The 24,557-nt window shown below is 35.6% G+C and overlaps 2 protein-coding genes across 7 annotated transcripts in view; one reads left to right on the top strand and one right to left on the bottom strand.

Moving 5' to 3' along the window:
* Positions 1–22,678, top strand: part of RARS2 (arginyl-tRNA synthetase 2, mitochondrial) — a 64,292-nt gene extending 41,614 nt beyond the window's left edge. For 4 of the 5 annotated variants that reach the window (XM_027855018.1, XM_027855000.1, XM_027855034.1 and 1 more), the window contains 12 exons: positions 241–399; positions 1,799–1,905; positions 6,445–6,540; positions 9,919–9,979; positions 10,919–10,995; positions 12,385–12,509; positions 13,129–13,196; positions 13,299–13,408; positions 18,515–18,610; positions 20,228–20,302; positions 22,010–22,073; positions 22,496–22,678. In XM_027855018.1, the coding sequence (XP_027710819.1) occupies positions 241–399; positions 1,799–1,905; positions 6,445–6,540; positions 9,919–9,979; positions 10,919–10,995; positions 12,385–12,509; positions 13,129–13,196; positions 13,299–13,408; positions 18,515–18,610; positions 20,228–20,302; positions 22,010–22,073; positions 22,496–22,582 (1,125 nt within the window). In that variant the 3' untranslated portion in view covers positions 22,583–22,678. The remainder of the gene's footprint in view (positions 1–240; positions 400–1,798; positions 1,906–6,444; positions 6,541–9,918; positions 9,980–10,918; positions 10,996–12,384; positions 12,510–13,128; positions 13,197–13,298; positions 13,409–18,514; positions 18,611–20,227; positions 20,303–22,009; positions 22,074–22,495) is intronic. The other variant, XM_027855008.1, reaches the window with a different exon arrangement.
* An 868-nt stretch (positions 22,679–23,546) lies between these two features.
* The window catches only part of SLC35A1 (solute carrier family 35 member A1), a 41,515-nt gene continuing 40,504 nt past the window's right edge, over positions 23,547–24,557 (bottom strand). Inside the window, exon 7 of one of the 2 annotated variants that reach the window (XM_027855056.1) lies at positions 23,547–24,314. In XM_027855056.1, the coding sequence (XP_027710857.1) occupies positions 24,187–24,314 (128 nt within the window). In that variant the 3' untranslated portion in view covers positions 23,547–24,186. The remainder of the gene's footprint in view (positions 24,315–24,557) is intronic. The other variant, XM_027855047.1, reaches the window with a different exon arrangement.

Genomic DNA, 24,557 nt, shown 5'->3' with positions numbered 1-24,557 from the left:
TTGACAGTAATCTAATGTAATTTTTTAAATTTTCTTTTTTATTATCATGAGCTTGACCAACATTGATAAACATGAATCTTTCCCTACAGGAAGAAGAACAGAAAAAGACTATACATTTCGTAGGAAGTTGGTCCACTACTCTGCTTGTCTGTGTCACCTAATGAGCTTCCTTCTGCTCTCCTTTGTTTATTATTTTAGTGATTCATCAGTGTTCTTTTCTTTCTGCCATTTTATTTTTAGGTTTATGTACAAGTTAATAAGGAAGCAGCAGATGATGAAAATGTGGAGAAATCAGCACGGGAATTCTTTCATCGACTGGAAGCAGGTGACAAGCAAGCACTTTCATTGTGGCAAAAATTTCGGGACTTGAGCATTAAAGAGTATGTCCAGATTTACAAGGTATGTGGAGGCTACTCCTCCTGATAGTAGTATGATGCATCATGAAGTAGAGCCACTGCACTTAGGTAAACCAGCTATCTGGAGTTACTGTTTAGACTTTGAGTGACATTGAGTAACACTTAAGCAATTTGAAGATCAAATTTACTGTCGCCCTCCAACTAAAATTCCTCTTCCTCACCTTCTTTTACTCTTTTTGTCCCCTTCTCCCACTCTCCTTCCCTTTTTCTTTTCATCTTTTCTCACTTTTTTCCTACTTTCTCGTCCTCAGACTCTACCTCTGATACTTGCAAACATAACCACTTTCTCTCAGAGCTTCAGAAGTTGATTTTTTTTTGTCGTCTCAAACCATGCAGATTATTAAATGGGTTCATTACATCTTGTTTGCATGATTACCATATCTGTGAACCTATGATGTTTCATGGAATTACTTGAAACCAGGACTTAACAATACCATTAAAAAAAATTAAGAAAAACAATCTACTTATAATAGGCTTCAAAGAAAAAGTCAAGATGTCCCAATATAGCTCAATTAACACAAATGTCATGGCCTTCATTGTATGTTTTTTTACCTTCTTGAATATCCCATTCCAATGTATCATCCATTTATGTATAAAAGAATAACTGCCCCTAAAGTTCCCATTATTAGACCTCCAGCACATTGGGCAATAAGATAAGTTGTTTTTTAGTGTGTGTGTTTTGTTTGTTTGTTTTTGTTTTTGTTTTGGCAGTTGGGGTTAAATGACTTGCCTAGGGTCACACAGGTAGTGTCAAGTGTTTGGTCTGAGGCCATATTTGAACTCAGGTCCTCCTGACTTCAGGGCCAGTGCTCTATTCACTGCGCCATCTAACTGCCCCTAAGATAAGTTGTTCTTAAGGAAAACATCTGATTCTTATCTTTTGCGCAATGTGAATATACCATTTCTTTGGCATTTAAAAATATATTTATTTATTCTTAGTTTTCAGCATTGATTTTTTAAGATTTTTTTCTATAGCATTCTTGACCTAACTATATGGAATCTTTTTCTTTTCTTTGGTAGATTAGAGCACCAGCCTAATTTTTTGTTTTGTTTAAATGTAAATCAAGTTTTCTTCTTTTGGCCTTTTATGGGATGGTAAGACGACCCCTATCTTAGAAAGAGTAAAACAGGAGTGAGGAACCTCTGGCCTTGATGCCACATGTGGCCTTCTAGGTCCATGGCTATGGCCTTTTGACTGAGTCTAAGTTTTATAGAATAAATTCTTCTGTTAAGGGGATTTGTTCTGTGAAGTTTGGATTCTGTCAAAGGTCTGCAATTGAGGACCTAAAGGGCCACATGTGGCTTCAGAGGCTGTAGGTACCCCACCCCTGGAGTAAAATTTTACTTTTTATCCTGACTGTTTTGTTTCTGGAACTTTGTAGAGGCTAGGAGTGCATTTTGATGAATATTCAGGAGAATCGTTTTATCGAGAGAAATACCGGGAAGTCTTAAGGTTGTTGGACAAGAAAGGACTCCTACAAAGAACAAAGTATGATCAAAATATTTTTTTTTTTTTTGCTCATTATGTAGTACACTTTGAAATGTATGTATTCTTTTAGTAATGAAGTACTCTTGATTTTTTGAAGTGATATCATACATACGCAATAACCCAGTAAAAAATGGATGTTATTCCCATTTTGTGCTGAGGAAACCAACTAACTTGCCTGATGTCACACAGCTCTTTAATAGCATAATCAGACAATCAGCAAGTGTTTATTAAATGCCTCCTATGTGCCAGGCATAATGCAGGTACTGAAGATACAAGAATAGCAATGAAATGGTCTTTGCCCTGAAGAAGATGACGTTTTATTAGAGGAGATAGCGTGGTATGTACAAGATAATTTTTTGTGAGAGAAAACTCTAGCCACCACAGGTATCAAGAGAGGCCACATGTAGAAGGTGGCGCATGAGATGACCTTTGAAGGAAACTAAGAATTCTTAGAGGAGTAGGTAAGGAAGTAGTGTTCTCTAGGCATGGAGGACAGATTGTGCAAATAAAAATAGCTAACATGTAGCACTTTAAGGTTTGTAAAATACCTTGCATAAATATTATTTCATTAGAGTTTCACAACAATTTTGTGAACTAGGAACTATTGTCCCCATTTTACAACTAAGGAAACTGAGGCTTACAAAGGTTAAGTGACTTTCCTAGGATCATACAGCTAGTGAATGTCCTTGGTGGGATTTGAATCCATGTCTTTCTGGCTTTGACTGCACCATAGAGTGCATGAAGGCCAGTAAAAAGCTTGTATGAAGAGGATAGTAATAGGCTGGAAAGGTAGGTTGGAGCGAGATTGTGAAGAGTTTTAAATGGAATTTATAAAAATTTGTATTTAACTCTAGAGATAATGAGTAGCCCAAGTCAAACTGTATATCCTAGGGAACCTTCCTTTATTCCTCTTAAGTTGATGATGACCATTTTGTCCTCAAGTATAAGGAGGGCAGTGGCATGATCAGAGATATGCTTTAGAAATATCATTTGGCAGCTTTTTATAGCATGGATTGGAAAAGGGAGAGTCTTGAGGCAGGGACACCAATTAGGCATCCATTGAGTTAAGAGTCTGGGTCAGAGGTGATAAGAATCTGAACTGGGACGGTGGCCCAGATAGAGAATAGATTGAAGAAAAGAGCTTGGAGGGGAGAAATGTTCTGGGGGTAAATTGGACAAGACTTGGCAACTAATTGGACATAAGGGTGAGGGAGCCCAGGAAGTCACAGGTGACCTGGGAAACTAGAAAGTTGGTCATATCCTTAGTAGTAATAAAAACAACTTCAAAAGATGAATTCTGCCTTAGATATGCTCAGTTTCAGATGTCTACAGGACATCCATTTCTAAATGTCCAAGAGGTGATCAATGATGCTGGACTGGAGCTCAGAAAAGAGACTAAGGCTGAATATAGATCTGGGAGTTCTCTGCATAGAGATCAAAATTAAACCCAGGAAAACTGATCATGTCACTAAGATAAAATGAATAAAATAGAAGAGGGCCCAGGACACTTGGGTATACCTATAGTTAGAGAGCATGATAGGGCAGTTATGCTACAGAGGAAAGGAATAAGCATTTATATAGCACCTATTGTGTGCCAGGCACTGTGCTAAGCACTTTACAAATATTATCTCATTTGATATAACAACCCTGGGAGGTAAATGCTATTATTATCCCCATTTTACAGAAAGGAAACTGAGGCAGAGGATGAGTGACATGCCTCGGGTCACACAACTAATGTAGGTTCTGAAGACAGGTTTGAACTCAGATCTTCTTGACTCCAGGCCCAGCACTGTACGCACTGGGCTACCTAGTTGCCCTCTAAACTTAGCTCCATTTAAGTTTTTGGGTGTCAGTGTAGGTGTGTATCTTCTTTGTATATAATTATTTGCAGTTTGACCTCCCCATTGGACTGTGAGCTCCTTGACTGCAGGAACCATGTTTTTGCCTTTCTTTTTATTCTCAGAGTTTAACATAGTGCCTGAAGTGTTAGTGTTTAAAAATTGCTTGTTGGTGTTTTGAGTGATGTTTAATAACTATTTCATAGGATTATTGTAAGAGTCAGTTGTACTAATATATTTTAAAATGCTCTGTAATTTATAAAACACTACACATATTGTTTTATAAAAAGCAAAGCATTCAGTTATTATTTAATTATGAACAGCTTATATGTTATGAATATTATTATTGTTATATTATGAATAGCTTTAGTTTGCTAGATTAGGTGGCAGCATACTCAATAAATTCCATTGACTTCCTATCACCTCCAGGATCAGATTCAAAATCCTCTGTCATCCAAAGCCCTTCATAACCTAGCACCTTCTGGACCACTACCCCCTTTCCCAAACCTTTCCATTCTTCTTGTGTCTTATACTCTTCACGCACACATATTCTTCAGTCCATTGACACTGGTGTCTTTATGGTTACCCAAACAAGTTACTATCTCTCAGCTCTGGAAATTTTTTCTGGCTGTCCCCCATCCCTGGAACACTATTCCTTCTTATCTCTTCCTACTGGTTTCCCTACCTTCAAGTCCCAATTAATGTCTCGCCTTATATGAGAATCCTTTCTTAATCCCTTTTAATTCTAGTGCCTTCTCTTTGTAAATTACTTCCTATTTTTCCTGTATGTAACTTGTTTGCACATATTTGTTTGCTTTTATCTCTCCCTTTAGATTCTGAGCTCCTTGAGGGAAAGGACTGTCTTTTGCATTTGTTTGTATCTCTAGCTCTTAGCACAATGCCTGGCACCTAGAAGGAGTTTAATAATTGCTTATTGATTGACTGGAAAGAGATCTAGACTTGGTATCAGAAGGCTTTTTTTTTTTCCAACTCTGAACTACCACTTTCTAGCTTTGTCTTTTGGATCAAAGTCTTTAACCTCTATGAGCTTTGGTTTATTCTTCTTTAAAAATTGAATAATAATGCTTACCATGCTACCTAGCTCACAGGGTTGATGAAACAGTTGACTGAGATCATGTCTGTACTTGTTTATAATTGTAAAATGTTATATAAGTTAATTTTAACAGCACAAAATCAAAGTGAATTATCCCCTCAAGAAGGCATTAAGCATGCCATTCCCCCCCAGTTAATTCTAATGGCTCCTTATACTTTTAGGATCAAGAACAAATTTTTCTGTTAGACATTTAAAATCCTTAACAACCTGGATCTAGCTTGTCTTACTATACATTATTCCCCCATCATGGATACTACAGTCTAGCAAAATTGACTTCATTGCTCACATCTTTGTGTCTTTGCATAGACTGTCCTCCATGCCTGGAATGCCCTTCCTCCTCATTTTTGCCTCTTAGCATACATAATTTCTTTCAAAGCTAAACTTAAACAATACTTTCTACACATTGTCTTTTCTGATCCCCTCCATTAGTATCCCCACTATTACCACCAAGAAAAGAATTGTATATATTGTACAAAAATATATAAAATATACTGGATATATTTTGCATATGTCTATGTGCATGTTTTTTCCCCTAATAAATTGTAAGCTTATTAAGAGCTGGGTTGCATTTCTGATTTTTATCTCCATTGTCTAGTACTGTAACTGGTACATATTAGGTATTTAATAAATAATTGTTGATTGGTTTTCTGGTGTTTTAGTTTGTACTTTACATTTGTCAGTACCTTGGAGTAATGATGGAAATCAATCTAATATTGAATATTAGATATTACAGTCATTGGAAAAACTGCATTGTTTTGTCTTGTTGTACATGGTTATCTTTCTTATCACTTGGTTGCTATATTACTTTACAAATAGGAAATTTTAAGAATAGTGTGTTTTCTTAAAAAATTAAAGTTTATTGATTATGTTTTGACACAGTAGAAATTTGCTGACAAATACCCAAACAAACCACCTTACAAAGTATATTCTCTGAAAGCTAGTTTATTCATCCTTAATAGAAAGGATTTATCTTTCACCTTTGATAATATGGTGCTAACATTGATCAGAGTTTTATTGTCTCTGAGGATTGACTTGATTACATTGTAGTCATTGTTTATAGTCTTCTGGTCTTACTTTCCTCATTCTGCATCATTTCATGTAAGTCCACCTGTTTCTCTCAAGGCTTCATATTCATTCCTTACAGCACAATAATATTCCATTAAATAATAGCTAACATATAGTGCTTACTGTGTGCCAGGCAGTGTACTAAGCACACTATGATTATCTCATTTGATCCTTCCAAACCTTGGGAGGTAGGTACTATTATTATCCCCATTTTATAGGAAAAGAAACTGAGACAAAGAGAATTTAAGTAGCTCATCCAGGGTCATCCAACCAGTAAATATCTGAGGCATCTTCTGTATCAATAATTGGAACTGAAATTGAATATTGTTAAGGGTTTCATGTTAGAAACGGTATTTTTTTGGTGGGAGTGGGAAGAATCTCCACATATACTAGCTTTTAGATTTCTAAGAGAACAACTGGAATTTTATTCTGTTAAGCAATGAATTTTAAGCTATTAAATCATATATGTTGGATTTCATAGTTTCATACATTATTTCAGTGTTCTACTTTTTGCATTTCTAGAAAAGGAACAGCCATAGTAGATCTCTCTGGAAAAGGAGACCCTTCCTTGAGCTGCACTGTAATGCGAAGTGATGGGACTTCTCTTTATGCAACCAGGTTGGTACCTTCTTTAAGAGCGACCTCAGGATATATGCTTTGACATATGCTTTGATCAGTAGTAAAGTGTTGAGAGCATACATAAGCTTATGGACTGAGAGCTAGAAGGGACTTCACAGGTCATTTGGGAAAAGCCTGATAGGTATTTTTACCTTAGAATAACTAAAATTCTAGAGGCATGTTTCATGTTTCATTCTAGAGGCGTATTAAAATCAAGGACTATTATTCATGGAGAGTCTAATTATGATCAAACTCATGACTAAAAAATGGGAATATTTTTTACCTTTCTTTGCATCCCCCATGCTTAGCACAGTGCCTGGAAACGTAGTACTTGCTTAATAAATGCTTGTTGACTGGTTGATGTGGAAGATACTAGCTGAGATATCCCTAGGATGCCAGAGCATATTTATAGTTTAACAGCATAAGATTTCCCCAGGCATCGGCTCGATAAATTGTGAGTTAAAGTAAATATGTTCTGTTTCAGGTATCTTCACCAAAAAATAAGTATCCTAAAATTGACCACTAAAAGGCAACCTTAATATCAATCAACAAGGAGTTATTCAACACCTACTGTGTACCAGAGACTGAGCACAGGGGTACAAAAAGAAGTAGTCCCTACCTTTAAGGAGTTTACATTCTATTGGGGGAAACAACATGGACATAACTCTGTAGAGGATATAGATGAAGATAGATACATAGATAACTCAGTTGGGTGTGTGTGTACATATATACACACACATACATAGACACACAAATTAATGTGCAAGGAGGACTCTGGTGGCGGGGAGGCTGTGGGGGAGTGAAGGGTAAGGAAAAACTTGATGTAGAACATGTTACTTGAGGTGAGTCTTGAAGGAAACAGGATACTAAAAGCTAGAAATGAGGAGTAAGTCAGGCAGTGCAAAGACAGAGACAGAAGATGGGAGTGGTGTATGTAAGGAACAGCATGAAGGCTAGTTAGATTGGACTGTGAGCTTATGAAAGTGTGTAATCTTTAAGGCTTGAAAAGGATGTTGGAGCCAGGTTGTGAAGGACTTTAAATGTCAGAAATGTTTTATCATCCTGCTTTAGGAAAATCACTTTGGCAGCTCTCTTGTTCCAAGCTTTTTCTTTTCTTTTTTTCTGTTGAGGGTATCATCATCCTTCCAGTTAATCAGCTTTGCAGCCTCAGTTTTCAACTTTTCTTTGTCCCTCTCTCTTCATATATAATCAGTTAAGTTCTATATCCACAACTTTCTCATCATTCCTCTCTTCTCACTAAACTTTTATCTCACCATTTTATCTACTATTGTAGTACCCTCCTGATTCATCTCCCTTCTTTGAAGTTTTTCCCTTTCCAATCCAGCTTGTACACAACTAAAAAATTACTATTCCTTCAGCACAGGTCTGACCATGCCATTTCTCTGTTCTAGAATTTTCAGTTTCTGGCACATAGGAGATCCTTAGTAAAGGCTTATTGAATGAGTAATACATTCAACATACACAATACATGATTTGAGGGTCCTTTCTTATTGTAGTGATATAAATAATGGTTAAGGTGGATGTCACCATCACTTTTTTCCTTCATTTTCATTCTTTGCCATCACCCATTAGAATAAAACTTCATGACAATTGTTTATTAAAAGTTAATGAGCTGAGTTTATTGAGCTCACTTAGTTCTGGGGTAGTGCAAACAGAAAAGAGAAGAAAATAGAATACCAATAAAATTAATACAATACAGCTGCAGTAAGCCCTCTGTTTATGGGGCTATGTTTTGATATGAGGGCACATACAACTTCTTCAATATACTTTAACCAAGTTTTTCTCACTGGTGATTCGAAATAGCTCTCAACAAATAATCTCTTCATTTTTATCTTTGCTTTAGACAACAGTCTATATCTTGCTTTCTCATGTCAATGGGAATTCCATTTCTTAATATATTTGTATGCCATATAGATTTACCTGTGTATATATAAAATATAAATATACATATAAATAAAAATATATATTTAAATAAATACATATTAGTTTATTAAGATAAATATAAAATAGGAGATACATAGCTATAGATATATATCTGTATACACACATGCACGCACGCACGCATGCACATGCACACACTTTTCTTTTCCAGTGCAGGTTGGCATCATCCCTGTGATGTGTCTGAGCTGCCTTGGGGCCCTGAGAGAGGGACTTCCCTAGTACATGTCAGGAGCAAGATTTGAATCCAGGTCTTCCTGACTCCATCACCAGTTTTACTTTACTTTACTCTGCCATGCTGGTTTTCGATATGTATTGAAACAGTCACTTCTGATAAGAAAAGTAGCATGTTATACCTCAAGCAAAGCACTACGCTAGGAATTAAAACAACTAGGTTCTCGCTTCATCTTTACCATTACTAACTGTGTGATTTTGAGCAAGTTGTATAACTTTTCTAGGCCTTAACTTATTAATCTAAAAAATTTAAGGGTTAAATTCAAAAGATTTCTCAAGTCTCATCAAGTTCAGAAAGTTCTGTCAATTTAACATAGTACCTTTTCTTAAATTGCTTCCCTTTATCTTTGACTTTATTAGGAGGTTTCTATTTCTTTTGCCTTTATCCCTCTTTTTGAGATATTTTATGTATTGAATGCCATTTTAATAAAAAATCTAAGAATGTGTCAATAACTTAAAAAACTCTACTTAAAAGTTTACAATTTGCAATTCACTTTTCATTATGTCCATTATGAACATCACCTCTGTACTTTATACATAAGTGAGGTCTTTGCCAAAGAAACTAATATTCACTATATTCAGTTAAGAATGCCTACCTTTTCTAATGACATAACTTTAGAAGTCATTGTTAATACTGGCAAAACAGTAGTCAAGGAATTGCGGTTTAGCTTTTTTTACTTATTTTTTTCCCCTAATTTTCACTTGAGAAAAAAAGGAAAGAAATCATAAGTAGGTGATTGTAAAATCTCCTTGGAGTTTTATCTGGTTTCATATCCTTTCTTAAACATTCACCTACATCGTAAGTTTGAGGGCCCCCAGATTTGCATTTGGTGGTACATTTGGCATTCCTGAAAAGTTGCTTCACATCCCCTAAAGAAGGGGTGAGGAACCTGCAGCCTCGAGGCCACATGTGGCCCTTTAGGTCCTCAATTGCAGCCCTTTGACTGAATCCAAACTTCATAGAACAAATTCCCTTAATAAAAGGATTTGTTCTGTAAAACTTGGACTTGGTGGAAAGGCTGCACCTGACGACCTAGAAGGCCAAATGTGGTCTTAAGGCTGTAGGTTCTCCATTCCTGCCCTAAAGCATTTAGCTTTTTTTTTTTTTTTTTTTTTTAGATCTAAAGAATGTTGTTAGAAGTACAAAGATCTAAGAAACTTCTAATTTATGAATTCATTTTTCAGAGATCTTGCAGCTGCTATTGATCGAATGAACAAATATAATTTTGATTCAATGATATATGTGGTAAGTAAACAAAATAAAGAGTAGAAGGCTGGAATTCCTTCCTCATAAACATCAATTATGCAAGTGGGCCTTTGGAGCCATTCTGGAAAGCAGTGAAAGAGATTAATTTCTGCCTAGTGTATTAGATCGCTACAGGAACAATGTGATACCAAGCATATTTAGACAGCAATTTTTAAAGAAAGCTTTAAAAAAGTAATCCCTTTTCCTTCATTAAAATGAAATTTTACTGCAGTTTGAAATAGCATTGCGAATATATCACCTTTTCCATTGTATCATGTAGTTTTACTCTAGAGCAGAGGTTCTTAATCAGGGGTACACATTCCCTTTGGAGAGGGAATAGGTCCATTAACTTTTTAAAAATATGTTATTAACTATATTTCAATATAATTACTGTCCTTTGTAAAATCTTACACATTTATTCATTTTTCTAAAAAGGGGTTCCTGGATTTAACCAGACTGCTAAAAATGGGTTCCATGACACAAAAATGGTTAAGAACTCCTGTTCTGTTGAAAATTGTACTTTTATCTTTTATATAACTTCAGCCCAGTTAGTCTTCATTCTTATTTCTTCGCCATTCTGAAGATTCCTTCACCTCCTACAGTTTCTCTTCTCTTGCCATCCCCAAAAGAGTTGGTCTTTAACACTAAAACTTCAGAACTCCTTTGCTGTGGTCTCCCTCTTAAAAATGTAAATCTTAAGATATTACTCAAGGTTACTCTGTAGAGTTCCATGGTTTTTGTCTTGTTTCACCATCATGCTTTGCTACATTGCTACACTGCATGTATGTGTACACAATTATCTACTTATTGACCAATACACTAATTTTTGTCACTGTTATTGTTTAGTGAGATATGTTAAATTTTTTTAGTTTTTTTTTTGTTTGTTTGTTTTAGATTAAATTTGAAATGCTCCCTTTTCTAAATTATTTTCTTTCCAAGACAGATAAAGGCCAACAAAATCATTTTCATCAAGTATTTCAAATTCTGAGGCTCATGGGATATGAATGGGCAGAAAGGTAATGTCTACCTATGTAAGTAATATATTTCTAAGCTTTGGATAGCAAATAAGGCTAACAGTAACTATTCTTTGATGAATTATTAAAGATCTGAAGTCAAACTTTACTTTTTAGGTTAAGAGCTCCCATAGAGATTGAGTATTTTAAATTTTGTGTATATCTTTTTTTTATATTGTGGCTATATTTCTGACTTCAAAGTATTATTTTTATTAACATCTTTTGTTTTTATATCACTTGCATTTCTCAATACAGAGAATGAACCACCTTTTATAACAAAGAATAAGATGGGAAAAAAAAGAATTCAGCAAAACTAACCAAACACATCAGCCAAGCATTTGTAATGTTCATCCTCAACCTAGTCCTCTGCCTTTACAATGAATAGAGGATGGGTGGAGGTTCATTTTCATTTATCTTCTTTGGGGCCAAGATGGTCATTATAATTTCATAGCATTCAGTTTCAGTCTTTTTGCTGTTCTTTCCATTTTCGTTGCTGGAGTCATTTTTTTGCATATTGCCTCCTTATTTCATTTTGCATCAGGTCATATAACTTCCCATATTTCTCTGTATTCATCATAGTCCTTGTTTCTTACAGGGTAGTAATAGATTATTCATGTACCAGTTTGTTTAAACATTCCCTGATCAATGGGCATCTACTTTGTTCTTTGCTATTACTAATATTGCTCCTATAAATAATTTGATGTATATGGTACCTTTCTTTTTATCACTTACCTCCTTGGGGATAAATGCCTGGGAGTATCCTCTCTAGGCTAAAAGTATAAACGTTTTAGTCATTTAGTGTAATTCCAATCAACTTTCCAGGGTGGTTGGACCAACTCACAATTAGTATGCCTGTCTTCCCGCAACCCCTCCAACATTGATTATTCCCATCTTTTGTCATCTTTCTACTTTTCTGGGTTACTGAAACTTAAGGGCTATTTTGATTTGCAGTTCTTTTATTAGTTTTTTGGAACGATCTTTCATAAAACTTTTAATAGTTGACAGTTCTTTTGAGGAAATGTCTGTTCTTATGCTTTGACCAGCAGTTATTATTTTACATGAATTTGACTTTTCACTACTCTCAGTTGCTTGGCTTTTAAAGCTTTCATCTCTTTTTGCCTACATAAATGAAGTTCTTCATATTATGTTATGCATTACTTCAGTATGCATGATGACTAATTTTAAGTGAGCAGGGTTTGTTTGTTTTTTATTCAGTTGTTCAATGTTTTCAGTTCCTTCTGCTAATTTCCAAAATGGGGTTATTGAAAACCTTGATCTCTGCATGTTAAGGAGAGTTTCCTTCCTAATACTTTTAAATTCCTTAGCTAAATTAACTCAGTTGTCTGTACTAAGTAAAAGGTATGAAAGTTCAGCTCCTGTCTTCCTCTTCAGGTGTCAGCATGTTCCCTTTGGCGTGGTGCAGGGAATGAAGACTCGAAGAGGAGAAGTTACTTTTCTGGAGGATGTTATAAATGAAACTCGCTCGAGGATGCTAGAAAACATGGCTTTTTCCAAGAGTGAGTTTACATCTTTTTAAATGTTACTATACCCAAAATTGATCTGTTGTGATTACTACATGAAAGTATATTATTTAGCATAATTAACTAATTATCAGAGTAGCTCCATCAGTTCAAGATACCAGAAGTTTTGCAGATAAGCTCAAGGGAAGTAACATGAACTCTGAAGTAACTATCACACCTATAGAGGTAGCTTCAGTCTGCTTTAATTTCCACAAGAGCTTTCTGAAGATTCTGTGGTTTACAGTTTTGCTAATCACAATACCTTATGTCTTAATTTTATCTTTTCTCTTAGAAAAATGAGTGACTCTTGTGTTATCATACAGTTTAACAAAAAAGTAATTTGAAGAAATAAAAATAGTAATATTTTACTTACCATTGAATACTGATTCCAATTCCTAGCAAATGAAATATGATTTATTAACTATAGTCAGATTGGTCTAATTTAAGACCAATTGCTAATATAAGAAAGTAAATAAATTACTCACTGTGGACCTATTTGTTCTTGCTAGTTTCCTATTCACATACATTTTAGGCAAATTATATTCTCCACTTAAATTGTCTGGCACAGTGTCATATACATTAAATCCACTAGCTTTTGTCTGTCAATATTTTATAGCAACTAAAGACCTGGAAAATCCACATGAGATTGCAGAAAGAGTTGGACTTGCAGCACTCATTATTCAGGTCGGTTGAAATTGTGCATCCCCTTCTCAAAGACTGACACTTGTGAAAACCTTTCTTTTGTTGCTAGAAACGAAGCTGCATAGTTCTTCTTTATCCTTTCAGGACTTCAAAGGTTACCTGTTGTCCGATTATAAGTTTAATTGGGACCGAGTTTTTCAGAGTAGAGGTGATACAGGTGTTTTCCTGCAGTACACACATGCCAGGCTGTCTAGGTAAGCTGAGGTTCCTGGGAAAATGTCCCTCTTCTCTATCCTCCTCTTGTGTCCTTCCCCCCCAATTTTAGTAATCTGCTGTTGTACCCTTCTAAGAACAGGTTCCTTTCATTCTGTGTTTCTAAACTTCCCATCACTAATTTTTGGGCCTGGACCAACAGCTGTAATTTATAGGATAACTGACTTTTATTATTATATGTGGTTGTTGTTTTTGGAGTACATGATTTAGTCCATTGTATCTCCAAATTCATGTTATTTCAGGCTTCTTCTACACCTTGGAAAATAAAAAAAAAAAATGTTGAATTGCTTACTTGCCCTCAAATGGTTATCCTTTAAATAGCACTAGTAGTCAGTAATGGAGTGAGGGAAAAGGAATGGAAGTGGGAAGACTAAAACGAAAGAATGTAAGGAAAGTCAAAGAATTCCCAATTTAAAAGCTAAAGCAGTAAAGCGAATGTTATTTGTGTCCTAAACATATGGTAATTTATTGAGCTTTAGCTTATCATATTTCTTAGAAGCATGTCTAGGTCTTAGACTAAAAGGAGTAAAAAACAAAATGAAAACTATTTGTACGAGACCCTGAAGCAGAACATAACAGAATTCCAAAGAATTTTCTAGATCAAACAACTCCATCCATCAGAGTCTGGAGTGCTCCCTTTGAGTCAGAATGCCTGAGCTGTTTGGGGGGATCCTTGATGACAGCTTCCCTACCTGCCCCCATAAGCAAGTATTGGATTTGATAGTTCTTCAAGGAAAAAAAAATATAGCAGTGTTGTATTCTAGCTTCACTTTCCTGATTTCAAAACTATTTTCATTTCTTCTCTAGTCATTTACTATTTAACACCTCTGATATTTGTAAGATGCTATGACAGGCACTGAGGACACAAAGTCAAAATGAAAAACTGTCTCTACCCTCAAGGAACTTGCATTGTCTTGAAGGATACTGTGTGTGTGTGTGTGTGTGTGTGTGTCTATAGTAATCTGAAACAGGAATGACCACTAAAAAATAAAGGGATCAGGAACACCATCCCCTTAGCAAGCACATGAGCTGAACCTAGAGGAAGTTAGGGATTCTAAGAGCTGTCTTAGAGAAAAGGGCACATTCTAGGAATGACGAACAGCCTGTAAAAATATTTCAGGGGCAAGAGATGGAGTGTGAAGTTAGGAAGATAACAAGTAGCTGTTCTTTGTAGTTTGTAGTGTACATGTACTTTGGCTGGAAAGTCCGTAAATATTACCAGACCCCTGGTACAAAAAAAGTTCAAGAACCCCTGGTATAGAGAAAATGAAAAGAAGAGGACCTACAGTAATTTAGGGGATATTCATGGTTACAAAGACAAGATATGAATGATCCAATAAAAAGTCAGGGAAGAGCAACAATTTAGAGAGAGTGGTGTCATCAAAACCCAGGGAGAAGAGAGTATTCACAAGAGGGTGGTAAAGTGTTAAATACTACAAGAAAGCCTATGGTAAGCTCAGAATTTATCAGTTAAAAATCATGGGTAATCTTGGAGAGAGCAGTTTCAGTTAAATGGTGAACTTAGATTCTAGACTGAAAGAGGTTGAGACGTAAATGGGAGGAAAGGAAATAGAGGTAGGTGAGTAAAGGTAGCTTTTTCTTGGAGTTTGGTTGTGAAAAAGAAGAGAGATGAAGAATGGTAGCCTAATCAGCTAACATTTATAAAGTGCCTACTATGTGCTAAGGACTCTACTAGATACTGAGGATACAAAGACAAAAGTGAAGCAGTCTCTGCTCTCAAGGAGCTGCTTACATTTTATCAGGGAGGACATATATATATATGTGTAAGAATATAGAGGAAAAATCTATGCAGGATAAATACAAAGTAGTTAAGGAAGGCAGTAGTAGTTGGAAAGACTTTGTAAGCTCAAGATGTGGTGCTCCAGTTGTCTTAGAGTAAGTGATAGATCCTGGGCCACAAAGATAAAGAGGGAGTCTTTCCAAGCATAGAGTAATGTATAATGGGGCTGGAAAGATAGGTTGAGACCAGATTGTGACTGATTTAAAAGGCCATCTAGAAAAAGACTTTATGTTTGATCCTAGAAACAAGGAGGTGCCCCCAGAGTCAATAAAATAGGGAGGCGACATAATCAGAAGTAGTCAAAAAAAATCACTTCAGCAGCTGTGTGAAATAGGGCTAAAATGGGTAAAGGCTTGAGGGAGGGATCTCAATTTGAAAGCCATTGCAATAGTCTTAGCAAGAGAGGAGGGCCTACACTAGAGTGCTATCTTTGTGAGGAAAGAGAAAGGATCAGATGCTAGAGATGCTGTGGAGGTTAAAAAAAAAAAACCGACAGGATTTCTACCTGATTGGATATATAGGGTGAGGGAGAATGGGGTAGATAGCTTTAAATGGCAGGGACAAGGTTTTTCAAGGATGGGAAAAACCTGGGTATGTTTGTGGGTAGCATGGAAGAATCCAATAGATAAGGAGAGATTAACAATAAAGCAAAAAATAAATTTTCTAAAGGGTACAGGAATTGGTATGGGATCAAGGACACAAGGTGGGCCATCTTAGCAGATCCTGGAGCAAAAGATGAGAAAATGAGTGATATAAAATAGGAAGGAAATTCACAATAAATGGCCTCTATTTTCTCAATATCATGATAACCTCTGCCTGCATGGTTACGGGAATGACGTGGGAGGTTTAAGGAAACAAAAGAAACAGCCACCTAGGGAAGTGGGATTAGGAATTAGGAAAGAATAGAAGGATTGATATGTAGCAGTAAGGGCCCATTTAAGAGCTGACCCTTTTGAAAGGCTTAAGCAGCAAAAGAATAAGAAGAGAACAAATGGCTTTACAGAGGATAAATAAGGCAGAGTTCCTGGGAGTCATTTTCTGGCGGAGGGGAAAAGAAACAGAAGAAGGGGGAGGCTAAGAGAGATTTATTGACTCACATAGTTGGGGTACCCAAGTAGAAGTCTGTATAAATGAGGGAAGAAGGAGTGGGTAGATCAGGCATCATTTGAATCTCACTTTGATCTGAATTGTTCAAAGGATGGTAGATAAATTGAATTCAGCAGAGAAATAGGAGGGGATGGGAAGAGAAGAGAAAGGGGGGAAAGATGAAGGGATGGATTAAAAGAGACTACAACAACATATCAAAAAGATTATATACTGCAGTCAGGTTAAATTAATACCAGGAATGCATGGTTGATTCAATATGATGAAAACTATCAGTAAGTGGGCCTTTCTTTAATGTGGTACGTAGTATCTTAAAATCAAGAACCAGCATTATATGAGATGTATGATTATATGTAATGGGGATATAAACTAAAAACCTTTCCACTAAGAATAGGAGTAAAGCAAGGATGTCCATAATCCCCACTACTTTTTGATACAATGCTAGAAATGCTAGTGATAGCAATAGCACAAGAAAAAGAAATTTAGGAAATATGAACAGGCAAAGAGAAAACAATGTTACTTTTTGCAAATGATGTGGTTTACTTAGAGAACCCTAAAGCATTAACTAGATAATTAATTGAAACAGTAACTTTTGCCAAGTTGCAGTATTTTTAAAAAAAACCCTCAGATCATTAGTATTTCTGTATGTTACCAACAAAACTCAATATGAAGAAGAGAAATTCCATTTAAAATTACTACAGAATGTATAAAATATTTGGGAGTCTATCTGCCAACAGACACTCATAGGAACTATGTAAGTACAATTACAAAACACATTACACTCAAGAATTCGTACCTAAATAATTGGAGAAATTATTAATTGCTTGTGGGTAGGTCAAACCAATGTAATAAAAATGACAGTGCTCCCTAACTCAATTTACTTATTCCATTGAAACTACCAAAGTATTACTTTATAGAGCCAAGAAAAATAATGAAATTCATACGGAGAAACAAAAGATCAAGAATCTCAGGAGAAATAATGGGGGGAAAAAAGTGAAGGAGGAAGCCTAGCAGTCCCAGATCTCAAACTATACTACAAAGAAACAATCATAAAAATAATTGATTAAGAAATAAAAATGTGTATCAGTGGAACAGATTAAGTACACAACGTACAGAAACAAATGAATCTAGTAGCTTAGTGACCCATAAACCTGAAGACCCCAGCTATTGGAGTAAAGACTCACTAATCAATAAAAACTGCTTGGCAAACTTGCAAAGTTTGACGAGTTAGGTTTTAGACCAGTACTTCATACCATACACCAAGAAATGCTGCAAATGAAAATATGACTTAGACATAAAAAGGTCGCATCATAAACAAGTTAGAAGAGCAAGAAATTGCCTTTCATATGGATAGAAGAAGAGTTCATAATCAAACAAGGGGTAGATATGATCACAGAAGATGAAAGACAACTTTTATTACATAAAATTAAAACTCTTTGCACGAACAAAACCAGTGCAGCTCCAATTAGAAGAGGAATGGTTAACTGGTAGGAGGGCTGGGAGTGGAGGAAGTTTAAAAGGTTAAAGCAGGTTTCTCTGATAAAGGTCTAATTTTCAAGATATGTCAGGAACTCATTGAAATTTATATGAACCATTACCCAGTTGATAAGTGGTTAATGGATGTTTCTCAGGAAGAAATCCAATCTATAACCATATGAAAAAATACTCTGTATCACCAGAAATGAGAGAAAGGAAAGTTAAAGCACCTCTGAGGTTCCACCTCCCACCCATCAGATTGGCAGAGTTAATAACATAGGTTAATGACATAGAATTAAGGTTGATGACAAATACTGGAAAAGATGAGGAAAAACAAGCACATTAATACATTATTGAGGGAGTTATCAATTGGTCCAAGCCAGTAGACTTGGGAGGAGGGAAAGGAGGAGAGGATAAAAAATAAATGCTTGTTTAATTGAAAAAAAGAAAATTTAATTGGAAAAAAAATCCTAAAACATTACATAAAAATGTGGTTGCCATTATACTTTGTGCCTCTCACAAACCTTTTTTATATTCTTTAATGTTTTTGCCCATATTAGAGGGTAAGTTTCTGATGTGTAGTAGGTACTTGATAAAAATTTGTTGAATTGAGCTTATTGTGATGCGTCAGTAGCAAATTAACTATATGGCTATCTTTAATTCCTATGTATTCTTTTCCTTCTGATTTTGCTCTCTTGAATTGTAGTTTAGAAGAGACATTTGAATGTGGTCATCTGGGAAACATCAATGCAGCTTGCTTACAAGACCCACAGTCTGTTTCCATACTCCAACATCTCCTCAGGTAATTTTCAGTGTAAAAGTGTATGTTTCTGTTAGTTGGAATTACCAGTAGTGTTCTCTTGAACATATGTAGGTCATCTACTCCATTTCTCATGCCTCTAAGAGGGCTGCACCTAAAATTGTCATGAAGAGGTAGTTATCTATCTTTTTTTTAAATCTCAAATGTATTTTTAAGATACTGGTTCATTCCTCATGGGTGTAAATTCCTGCCCTTAAATAGGATTGGTTATTCCTGACAGGTTATTGCCACAACTAGCTGTGCTCTCTATCCCATATCAGCTCTTCTGGATCTTGAGCCCCATTCTTGTATGTGTAAATCAGTTTTCCCACTTAAAAACAAACCAAAGTATATTCTAGAAAAGGGAAAATGCTGTAAATGGCCAGGAACAATGCCTTCTCATAGCAGTTATCCTGGGAATGATGTCCTGACTGGAAGTAGTTTTCCCCCTGCAGGTACTGAAAAAAACTGTATAGAAAGTTTGAGGCTACAGGTCATTAGAAGTGCTTTTATGTATGCAGAACCTAACAGCATATTGGTAAGCAAAAGACCTCCCTTAGTTTTCTTGGGTACAGTAGAGCAGAGGATATTTCCTGAGATTGAGCAATGGCTTTTTACCCAAGTAGGAAAAATATAGCCTTGCTAAAGTGCATAAGTTAGTTTACAGCCTCCCCTTTTGGCAGTGCTAAGTCTCCATGCAGCTAAAATAAATTAAATTTCTAATTGATTGTTTCAAGATTCCTAGTTAGCTTAAATTAGCACATCTATTGGTAGTTTCTGTGGCTCATAGGGTTTTTTCCCTTAAAATGAAAAGGATTGATCAAGTTCTCCCACCCATTAAAATTCCTACATTTAGTGTCAAGTCTTTCAAATGAGTGATTCTCTGGTAAATCAGCATCTTCATTAGGAAAGAGAAAAGCAAATATACCTCTAGACATAATTATGTATCCAAAAGGTTAATTGTAGGATATTCCATACAGTTGATGTTAAGAAGGAGGTGTTACAAATCTCTTATATCAGTGTCTAGCGTGATTCATAGCATGTTTGGAGTACAGTGGCTCCAAAGTGCTTCCCAGCTTTCTCCTTTCTTGTATAGCCAGCATCCCTTCTCTGAAAGTTGTTGGCCATTTTGTATTACTTCACAGTGGTTCCAATGGAACACTGTAATTGTCTTTGTTTCTGGATCTATACTTAAGGATATTTGAACACAGTAATTGGTTTATGGGACAAAAGAGAGAGAAAAGGAAGGGGAGAAAAGAACTGGACTTGCCCCATCACCTTTTCTCATCAAAATAAAAGCCTTTTCATGGCACAGGCTGAGAAACTCTGCAGAGCACAGGTTATCCTGTGCACAAGTGATCATTAGGTCATAACAGGGTTGTATCAAAACAAAGAATGGAAGGGCCATATTTTGTTATTCATAACCACCTAAGCTCTAAAGCATGTGGTAGGTACAGTAAACAAGCTAATACTCATTTGGAACTTTTGTTAGTATTTCATATGTTGGGGTCTCTTGCATCAATGAGGTGGATCAAAAGATTATGGCCAAGGACTAGAATAGGCCCTAACAGAATGACAGTGATCATTTCTTGAACCTATTCTTTTCATCTTTTTTCTTAGGTATGATGAGGTACTTTATAAATCCTCTCAGGATCTTCAGCCCAGGCATATTGTCAGCTATCTTTTAACACTGAGGTAATGAGACACTTTTCTTGCCGAGTGCCTTTTAATCCACAAAAATAGGAGAACCAGAGAAATTTACCTCACGTGACCAGACCACAGTGTTGGGAGGGTCTAATCTTGCTTCCAATGATTGGTTGATAGAACCTTTGATGATCTCTGTTTTAGAAATATAGAATATAGGGGCATCTAGGTGGTGCATTGGATAGAGCTCGGCCTTGGAGTCAGGGGAACTCAAGTTTAAATCCGGCCGTAGACACTTGACACTTACTGGCTATGTGACCCTGGGCAAATCACTTAACCCCATTGCTTAGCCAAAAAAAAAAACAGAGAGAATATAGTCTTAAAAAATCTCAGACCCTTCATGCCCATTAGGTTCTTACTTTGAAGCACTTTTCAAAACCCTACATGTCACTATCATTGAGGATACTCAGGTTACAGATGTGTTTTCTTAAGCCAGAGTCTAGTTTTACCAGAGATCTTTCAGCCAAAGACCTCTAGTAAATAAGCCCTTTAGCTTAGATCTTAGAGGATATTCTCAAAATCATGGAGGTGGGAGATGGTGTTTATTTCATCTTTGCAGTCAGATAAGCTTATGATATAATGTATTTCCTTGGCATTCTACTAAAGATCTCTTGTCTATCAGAACCACCTAGACTGTTATAAACTCTTGGACAAATTTTGAACAAAGGTTGAGTCCAGTCTTGTAAAAAATAATCATTTCTTCTGATAAAAGCAGTATTACAGAAGACAAAAGGGAAAAGCAGATGTTTTGATACATGCCTTGGTTATAGAAATATATTTCTTCTTCCTTCTTCATGTTTCAGTTGACTTTTTAAAAAAATTCCACTTGGTAGTTGAAATTTAACACTAACATTTAGGGATTTATGCAAAGCATAACAGTTATGAGCAAGGCTACGTGAATTTTTTTTTTAATTAACTATTGCTTAAGGATGATTTACACAGTTAGAAATCTTGAAATAGGCTTCTGTTTGATGATATACCTAAACAAAGAATCTCAGAGAAGCAAATGTTTTGGTTTTGGTGTTTTAGGAAGTGAGAAGAGTGAACTATAGTGGAAAAAGTAGTTTGCTCTTTTAAGTGGGCTGAGTAAGAACTAAATGATTACAGGTAATTGTTTGACAGACTTAAATAAATGTGAATAGTTATTTTACCCATTTAGCATGCACAGCAACCTACACACCTGGGCAGATAAATTGCTCCATATTTTAAATTGGGGGGTGGGAGGTGAAGACACCTGAACAAAGACAAAGTAGCCCATTACCCTTCAAAAAAGAACTTACTGACTTTTCACTTTGGAAAGCATTGCACAGGATCTAGTCCTACCTCTGCCAAAGCTGTGTAACTTTGTTTAAGTCATTTAATATCTTGATCATCTTCCCCCCCCCCCAAAAAAGTGAGGTTATTAAGGTTACATCAGTTTCTCAAGCTGTTCTGTGAAAAGTGAATAGTAATGAAGGGGGAGTCATTGCTAATCATTTTTCTGTATGAAAATTATGTAGTGAGAATACAGGTGGGATCATTTTTTGTTAAGAAAGTATAATTATATAATTTCCTTGGTTTCACTCAAATTCCCTTGATTTATAGGAATGGCAGTAATTATGGGCCCAAGAATGTTCTGTAGCATGATAAGGTTGTTTCCAACAGTAATATTCATTGAAATGCTCCTTATAACTACACTTTTCTCTCTTCCTGTTTCAGTCATCTTACAGCTGTGGCTCACAAAACACTGTATATAAAAGGCAGGCTCCCTGAAGTAGCTGAGGTTTGTTACTACTTTATCACTTGGGTTTTCTATTATTTTCTACACAATATCTAGTTAATACAGTGGAACTCAGAAGCTTTAATATGTGGTACAGACTTTTCTAAAATGATTCTGCCCATATATTGTTCCTTTGTCTTTCTGATTTTTAAACAATTTAATTATGCTTTTGAAAGCCTACTTCTTACTGGAGATGTTGGGAAACATCCTCCAAGGATCTCATAGTTCAGGAATGGCAATATTATTACAACAAAGCTATTCATATTAATTTTTGTATTGGAAATTGAGCCCCTGAAGTTTGTTTTTTTTAAGGGTTGTAATCAGTTCATCTTTGCTGTTTCACAAAAATCTCTTTGCCAAGTGCAATTGCCAACAACCTATCTACAGGTAAAACAACTATTGATACTTTGACTTTTGTTTTATAGGCCAGACTTCATCTTTTTAGAGCTGTTCGTTCTGTCCTAGCCAATGGAATGAAACTTCTTGGAATCACACCTGTATCTAGGATGTAATTTGTAAAGAAAAAACAGTGGAATCCCAGTGATCTGTTTTACAGTTGCAAATGAAAAGGAATTTAATATAAAATTTTACCTGTGTCAAAATCCACATTTATAAGTCTGAATTTGTGTTTAAGAGTTCCTATCGTTTTACTGTCAATATTTTTTATTTTTTAGCAAAGGAACCTAACTGTTTGCCTTTTTCCACTGCATCACAAGGACGATGGGACCTTCTAACTAAGTCATTAACCTCCTATAAGTATTGTTTCTTCCCAATAGGATGGAGCCCTTTGAGTGTAGAAACTGTCTACATTTTTCTCTTTGTATACTCAACGCATAGCACAGTACTTTGCCCATAGTAAGCGCTTAATAAATTGCTCATTCATTCATTGGACCTAGGCAGCAAGAAAACTGAGACACATTTACCAAATTGTTTATGAAATTGGGCTCAGACCATTTTTATCTATATATAGAACCTGTGTATCTATAGACTTAAGTCTATAATCTAAACCCAGTTTCAAAATTGTGTGTGTGTATATAGTCTGGGCTCAACTTCACACTTTTCCACAATCTCTTTAACAGTTAAATGGTAGATAGGAGAAAGTAAGAAATAGTAATTCAGGTAGCCCAGATACTTAAGCATCTCATTGGTCTGATAGTTTCATATAAAACAAAATTTGTGTTTATCCAGTATCTGCACATAGTGATTATACTTTCTCTCTCAAAATGTGAAATGTCTGGGCCTAGTATAGAAAGTCAGCCCTTAATAACCATGCTGAGAACAGTTGGCATAGTGAATACCAAAGCCAGTCTGGGGTGAAAAACTATAATAATGACAAAGCATTTTCTTACATAATCTTAATGGGAGATAAATATGTACATACACTCACACACTCTCTCTAAAGATTAGGCATAAGGATTATGTAAATAAATTAGGTTTATTGCTGAATTCCCCATGAACATTATGGAGATTAAAAAAAAAAAACCACTGGTTTCACAAATTACTCTTGATGAATCCAACAGCTGATCATTTTATAAAAGAGTACAAAAGTGACATAAAAAGTTTTATGAAGAAAAATTGGAATTGAGATTACTAATGGCACAGATACAGTGCTAAAGAAGCACTAAGTCACCACCTAGATATAATTAGAGTCACCAAGTGGATTCAGTCTAAGAGGAAATAACATGTTCAGTCTGTTTCTGAATTGACCCATCCTGCTTATGCATCTTATTTGCAGGAGGCCTAAGCCTCTGTTGGAATAAGATTACATGCATTGCAAGGTGGAGAGGGATTTTCTCTTGACCAAGAGTCCCATTAGTGCAGAAAAAACTTTGGCACTTTAAAACATCATCTAGAACCACACCCCACATTATTTTTTTAAAGCACTAAAATTCTTTTTATGTACATTATGTACATTAATTCCTGTTTTCCTAAAATTGTACAAAGTGAGCCCCTTTTCATGTTGGCAACACATTCCTTAACTAAGTAGAAGTAAGTTTTCATGCCATACATTCAATTTTTTTGTTTTGTTAAAGCTACCTTCTAGGATTAGCTTAAGGCTATAGTTTTTGTTTGTTTGTTTTGTTTTAATATAAATGTTTTAATCTTAGAAACAACATCACATGTGAATGAGTTTCTCTTTTGAAGCAGTTTCTTCTACTTGGATTACTGTTGTATCTTGTCTGGGTAATCCATAAAGATATATTGAAACACACACAAGAAGGGTACCCAAAGCAAAGTTGAGTGCTGAAAGAAAACAAAACAATTTCATTACTGATTTCTTAAGTCACTTTTTTCACTAAACATTTCTTAAAATCTTTTGTGTAGTTTTCCAGCTTTCAAACTAGACAAGAAATAGTTTGGTTTTAATAACTCAGCACTTTTAAAATAAACATTTGTCCACCAGTGGCCAAATAACACTAGAAACAGTCGCTAACTATCAATTTTTCAAACAACAATATATTTTGACCCTTCTACTGTGTCACAAAT

This window comes from Vombatus ursinus, unplaced genomic scaffold (genome assembly GCF_900497805.2).
Source record: "Vombatus ursinus unplaced genomic scaffold, bare-nosed wombat genome assembly UNPS02000582.1, whole genome shotgun sequence".
NCBI lineage: Eukaryota > Metazoa > Chordata > Mammalia > Diprotodontia > Vombatidae > Vombatus > Vombatus ursinus.
Note: the sequence above shows the minus strand (reverse complement) of the source record. Positions and strands in the feature narration are given on the sequence as shown.